General features: G+C 36.9%; 1 protein-coding gene across 1 annotated transcript in view; it reads left to right on the top strand.

Annotated features, from left to right (window-relative positions):
- The window catches only part of PIGS (phosphatidylinositol glycan anchor biosynthesis class S), a gene marked incomplete in the record, with an annotated part of 11652 nt that extends 7238 nt beyond the window's left edge, over positions 1-4414 (top strand). Inside the window, 5 exon segments of the mRNA XM_072430139.1 lie at positions 1-62; positions 1159-1304; positions 2334-2434; positions 2583-2793; positions 3756-4414. Coding sequence (XP_072286240.1) covers positions 1-62; positions 1159-1304; positions 2334-2434; positions 2583-2793; positions 3756-4031 — 796 coding nt within the window.
- Between the last annotated feature and the right edge of the window lie 2618 nt (positions 4415-7032).

Genomic DNA, 7032 nt, shown 5'->3' with positions numbered 1-7032 from the left:
AAGCTACATCCTGAATGCGCACAACCTGCCCCATGTTATCAATCCTGTAGAGGCCAGACTTGGTAAGTACTCTTAGAATAGATATACATTCAGTTTAAAGATGCTTATCTTGTTGATTTCTCCTTATCTGCACATATACTGCAGGTAAAATAAGCTTACTTCAGATTTGTCAGACTTGTTAATAAAAAAAATAGATCTAATTTAGTTAGGTAAGAGGAAAGCAAACAAGAGAAAGAATGTCTCAAATGATTGTGTTTGGTCCTCTTCAGAAATCCCATGGTCATTTTTAGGAAAGTTCTGGCTCTAAAAAGAAGTTGAATGGCTGTAAGTGTGGTGAACTTGTACCTGTGAAAGAGGTGAAGGAAGTGAAGGAGTTATTTTAATTACAATAATGTAGACCATGTAAGAGGGCATAGAAGGTAGAATTACTTTTCTAGAAGAAATGGATGCTCTTTTGAAATGGTGTTAATTTCCAGTTTACCACAGCCTTCAGTTTGTTCACTGCACAACTACAGCTTCAAGAACACAGATAGGGAGCAGTTATAATTTTTAACATTTTGCAAATAAGCAAAAAATAAAACAAAAAAAAAACTGTTTTCATTAGAGATCTTCAAATTTCAATATTCTTTGTTGGGTGGATGTCTGTCCGGAGGAGTAGGCTTGCCAAGGCAGGCTTCATTCACATTCAGAATTTCAAAGGTTTTGCCAACATGCTGCTCTGGGCTGTAGAGTATCCTAGGGAACACCTGCATGTGATGGTTGGCTCTCATGATTGAAAGAACTGAATCGAAATACTAAATGTGGCTTTCATGAAGATGGCAATATAAAGCCCCTAGTTTAGAGCATAAAGTAGGGCCCAGCTGACATGAAGTGTATTTTATTGTACACTATGAGAAGGTCACAGTGCACAGTAAAAGCAAAGTAAGCAAGTTTCATGAGAGTTTCATTACAGGAGAGAAACTGTATTAGACTGGTATATTAGAAAGGTTAGGCTGTTAAAACTGTTTGGGGTAAGTCAGTTATGTGCTGAAATTGTTCTGAAAATGATTACAAGTTTGTATTGGTTTAGTTTTAAATATTGAGTATAAAATACATTGTTTTTGTATTTTTATAATCCTATTTTATTGCATTATTTATATTCCACTACTTTTCTTCCAGGTTCTAGTGCTGCCTCTCTGTACCCTGTACTGAACTTTTTACTCTATGTCCCAGAGTATTTCCATTCTCCTCTCTACATACAGGACAAAGATGGCAGGAGGGTACCTAGCAATGCATTTCACAGCCCCCGCTGGGGTGGTATTATGGTAGGTACAGTTCTATTTTACAGGTGTAAGGTAGTCCATGTCTGGTGAGAATACAAATACCAAAGGCAGGAGTGAGCTGGTTATGGCTTAGATTAACCCACACAGCGGATACAGAAGTGCCAAGAAAGTGCACTTCTATCCCAGAAGAATTTCAAGGCAGAATTTAGGTTTTGGAGGGTATTGATTAACCACAATAAATTATATAAGTGGTTTGCTCTATTATAGTCCTTTTAAGACAGAAAATCTTATCTCTTTAAATGTACGACCACTTTAAAGCGCCTTTTAGCCTGACGCTCCACACAGCACTTTTCAGTGAGCACTAGTTTTGGGTGGTTGTCGATTAGTTGGGTTACAATTTAGGGGCCACCACCCACCTACAATTTCTTCCCACCAGCTTAAAAAAATGTCTGGGTTGAACACTGTGGTTGGCTCATGACACCTTGCTGTTGCTACCATTTGTTTGTTTTGCTAAAGTGTTTATTATTTATTTACAAGGCGACCATTGCTTATTTTGCTTTGTGTTAAAACAGACCTATCGGTCTATTTTTTACTTTGTATAAAAGGATTATATAAAGGAAAAATGCTTACATTTGAAGTTAAAGGGGAAGTCCCCCGTTCCTTTGTCTTCACTGCTGAAGCGGTAAAGATTGAATGGGAAACCCAGAGCCTCTGTGGGACATGTGTCACATATCACAGGAGGCTGTTTTCCTCGAATGTAAAAAAAAAAAAAAAAATGCTGATCACGAGCATGTGCAGTTGGAAACCGAACTCCATTTTGCAGATGGAAATATGCCAACTATAAGCCAAACTTTTCTTTACCTAACTTTACCAACAACAACTAATAGCAGGTATTAGTTCAGAGGGGGGCCTGACAGTACAAGTGGATCTTGCATTTTGCTGGACGGTCTGCTTTAATCTTCACAATTTTCTGAAATCCTAAGCATGACCAAAAACCTGAATTGTTCTTAGAACCACAGGCACAAACAATTATTTTGCAATCGTACATATGAGTTATTCATGTCTCTGCAGGTATATAATGTGAATTATGGAAAAGTGGATGAATTGGAATTTCCAGTACATGTTGACATTGATATGGTGTCAGTCATGGAAGTTTTTCTGACACAATTACGGTAAGTGTTGTCTAAGGCTACATACACACATGGCAGTTGGAAGTAAACCCTGCTTTGTTCCTTCATAATTAATAATATAGTGGTAATAGCAGCAGTGTTATGAAATAGAATCATTACCTGTGTATATCTTTTTGTATTTACTTCATAGACTACTTTTAGGTATATCAAAAGTATATGTACCTGCCAACTACCAACTGGAAAATCCAGGCAATGAGGGGCTGACTGACTGGGAGCTGGATAAGCTCCTTTGGACAAGGACTGTGGAAAACATTGGTACAGTCACTACCACGTTAACTTCCTTGGCTCAGCTTCTGGATCAAATTGGAAACATTGTAATCAACGACAATGTAGCCTCTGAGGTGAGAGTTGCAAAATATAACTTTTCTTTAAAATTACTGGTTTGAAACAAGATATGGGTTTGAGGGATTTTTTTTTCTTTCAGCAGTTTCTATTGAACTGAGCACAGCAAGTGCAATGATTTACAGTAAGGGAGTGTAAATATCATAACATACAGAAGAAGTAGATGAATCTATGCAACAATAAAGGACTAGAAAGGGGGGGGGGATTGGGGTAAAGAAAAATGATTTGGTTATCGATAATTTAGGGTGGTTTCTTAACTTGCTGAATAGGAGACTACTGGTTTTCTCTCAGCACAAAAGAAAGTACTAGTTAGGGAGGCTATAGATAGGATTTAGATACCAAAAAGTTGTCCATGGGTTGATTAAGACCTGTTGACCTGTTTGGCAGCTATAAAATATTGAGGAATTTATAGGTTCACCTTAAAGAGATTCACCTTTCCAATGTTTAAAGCCATTCCATACATTGTAATATATAATTCAGTGCAAGAGAGGGAGAAAAACATAGACATTGGACCAAAGGCCACACTTTTGTGGGCAAGACCACCATAAATGGTTTTGGTTTTTTAAAACCTATTTGTCTGTTTTGTTTTGTGTTTTTTTTTCTCATTTGAGTTTTTTTTATGTATCACAGAGCTGTGATAGTGAGAAATGTATTAAAGTATACTACTGCTAATAGTTTTACAGCACTAGGTTTCCATAATACTTTTGCCATTATTTGCTTCTGGGCACACCGCATGAGCTAAATGCTATTTAGTAGGACACTGACAATTTTCACAATTTTTTTTTTTCATTTCGTTACAAACCTATTGTATCTGTAAACAAACTTAGGCTTGGGTATAAACTTGGCTTGTCTGTAGAAAAGCCCTTAAGGCCTTAGACTAAATGGGAACAATGGAAGTTATTTTTTTCATAAAATGCAACAAGGGGCCGGTCTTTTGACCTCTTTATTTTCTCCTCCATAGGTATATCACGCAGTGTCCTCTGTTCAAATTGCACTGTCTGAACTTGAAGCTGGCAGGCTGGAAAATGCCTTTAAAGCAAGTAAAGAAGGCATTACTTCCTCTGAGAAGGCTTTCTTTGACCCATCCCTGCTTCACCTCTTGTATTTCCCAGATGATCAGAAATTTGCCATTTATATTCCTCTGTTCTTACCCATGGCTGTCCCTATCTTGCTGTCTCTGATGAAGATAGCAAAAGAATACAAGACAAGCAAGAAGGAAGCCACTAAAACAGACTGAGGGAGATATATTTCCCCATGATGCTTACACATTATTCCTCTGGAGAGGAGAGCACTCTTGACTATGTTTATTTATTATCTGAATGTTTGAAGGTAAAGATTCACTGAAGAAAAGAGGCTCATGGGAAGATGTAACATGAGTTCTACTGGGTTGCAGAATGTATGATCTGTTTTGTTTATAAAAAGTATTGGGATCTTACTAGCAAGCATGATCATTTTGCACTTGTTCCTCGGTTATCTAGCATGCTACTCATTTGTGTTTTTGTATGGTTTTATACACAAAACATACAGCATTGGATAGAATGCAAAGTTGGATCTCAGGGAAAAGGTATGTAAATGTTTTGTCCACTCCCCTGATGTATTTGTAAATATAAATTACCAAAAGGAGAGAAGGCTTCTGTTACTTTCTGCTTTTTATAAATCCAACTTAAACTTATGACAACTAGTCAGGTTAGTCAATGAACCACTTTTACCATTAGGGGAAGATTGCCACTGTTCCAGTGTCTCGAAATATACACTGTTGTCACAGTGCTTTTTTTTATTCTAATGTAAATATCCAATGTGCAGCTTTAGCTGGCCTTTCCTCCTGTGTGCACAAAGCAATGATATTGGTCATGCTATTAGTGTTGTTGGTGAGATTTTTTTTTTTTAAGTTTCATGAAAATACTTCTGGGGAAATCACAACATTCAGATGATCACAAATCACATCTTAAGATCTTGCTTCTATCATTTGTTGCATTTGCCTCCTTCCTGAGCTTAATCATAGGGATGGCCTCTAACTGGTGCCTTGTCCCACCAGTAAGAGGCCATCTCCTAGATTGGGCATTATAATTAGATTATAAAACATACTTGGATGAACATGTTAACTACATATCCCAGGTATTTATTCCATGCAAAGGGTGAAAATTAATGCAAAATGATGGAAAACGTCTGTATCCGTGACATTCCCAGTCTCAGCTGTGATATAAAATTTCCCTGAATTTGTAAAATCCTAACAAATATTTCCTGTTAAGGAATATTCCAACTCTAAAATCCTAAAACAAGTAGACAATTATAGGAAAACAGCAAAAAGATTAAAGTCCATCTTTATGGGCATGTAAAAATGTGTAGCTTTATTCAGAAGACATTTCAACTGGTGGTGACATTTCGTATGTGTATGATGGGGATTAAAAGGTTGGGAAGAACTAACAAAAATAAAGTTAATTTAAATAAAACTCATTAAATAAAACTTATTAAATATTGAACTTGCCACAATGAAATCCTCATTAACATTTTATACATTAATGTATAAAAATATTGAACAATGAAATGATCACCAGAAAGCTTACAAGTATGGTAAATTTTTTTTCCCCTCATTTTCAAACAGTTTTATGCGGTTTTTCTTTGAATAGGATGTTTAGTATTATATTATGCTTACTAATAACTCTTGCCATTTTGTTAAAGAAACCAACACATGAAATATAAGTGATGGTCAAGGAAAGAAATTACAGAGAAGCAGAATAATATATCTGGTCTTAAAACAGAACTAAAGTAAAAAACAAAAAAATCACTTACCCTTATTCCCGAAGATCAGTCGATCAGTTCCCACATCGTTCTGGTATTCTTCTTCAGCCTGGCGCGGAGAAAGCGCCAGGTGCCGCCAGCATGCCACCTGCTGTCTCACTGGGCAGGCCCGAGATCGGGTGACGTAGATGGAAAAGTGCTGATCCCACTGTGCATGCGTGAGACCTGCATTTTTCCTCCCATTAAAGAAAAGGCTCCTTCTGCACATGCCCGGGATTGGCAACCTCTTTCCGCTTGGTTGAAAAATGCCCGAGATCAAGGCATGCGCAGAAGGAGCAGCCAGAGCCTACCAGGATGCGTGACGTAGGTATCCTAGGAGGCTCTGCACGCCCATTCTGTCCCAGAAAGGGGCAGTGCTGCACCTTTTAAAAAAAATACATTTTTACTTTTTTATATAAAAGGGTTGTCTACTCTTTTATGTAAAGTAAAAATTTTAAATTTAGGTATGCTTTAATCCCTCTGCCAGGACTCTATATGCATGGAGTTTGTGTGGGTTTCCTCCCATCTTCCAAAAAATGCAGTTGGGTTAATTAGCTTCCCCTGTTCATCCCATGAATTTATAATGGGAAAGACCACTTGTTATTTTTGTATATGATTATGTTTTTGTGACAATTCACCACAATACAAGTGCTTCTAGCCAAAATCCTTCCCCCCAATAATTGGCCCTAAACTGTGGTAATGATCTGTCTATGGTAGGGACATTAGATTATGAGCCTCTTTGAAGGTCAGCTAGTGACATGTCTATGGACTTTGTAAAGCACTGACATATAAACACTGAGTAATAATAATCATAATGAATGTAACCTGGAAATACATTTATTTTCCACACATCAACTTTTAGATCAGTTGAGTTTATAGTCAGGCCATTGTATGTATGTATGTATGTATGTATGTATGTAGGCTGCAGCCTGGACAGATCCCACATCAGGACCACATGATATACTAGTTAATGGATTCTAAAAAGTTTCATTCATGTAGAAGATTATGTTTTATAATTATTTTATTTAATATTTACTGATGTTTGGAATACTGATGGATTGTGTCAATTTTGTCTTTGATGATGCTATATGTGTTGCTGCTATGACATTTACGCGTTTTATTCTGGTACTGTACAGATCAGCCAGCATGTTGGGAATTAACATAACAATAATTAATGAGTGGTCCAACAGCTTCATTGATTTAACATAAGGTTAGCCATCAACAATAAAATGCCCTTTACCAAAATAGATTTAATTTAAATTTAATAATATATCTTCAAACTTTTTGTTTGGTTGAAAATCTGTATCTTCTGTAGACTCCACAAGAGCTGATTACTTTCTTCAAAGCCTGAACTAGGGCTCCAAGGAAATGGGTTAAATGATGCCGGTCATCAAACGGAGTACATCTAATGGGAGAAAATTAGTACTGCAAGGGAAATCTCTAAATTGGAAGAGGATGGA

The sequence above is a fragment of the Pyxicephalus adspersus genome, chromosome 1 (assembly GCF_032062135.1).
Source record: "Pyxicephalus adspersus chromosome 1, UCB_Pads_2.0, whole genome shotgun sequence".
Lineage (NCBI taxonomy): Eukaryota > Metazoa > Chordata > Amphibia > Anura > Pyxicephalidae > Pyxicephalus > Pyxicephalus adspersus.
This window is presented reverse-complemented; position numbering and strand designations above follow the sequence as displayed.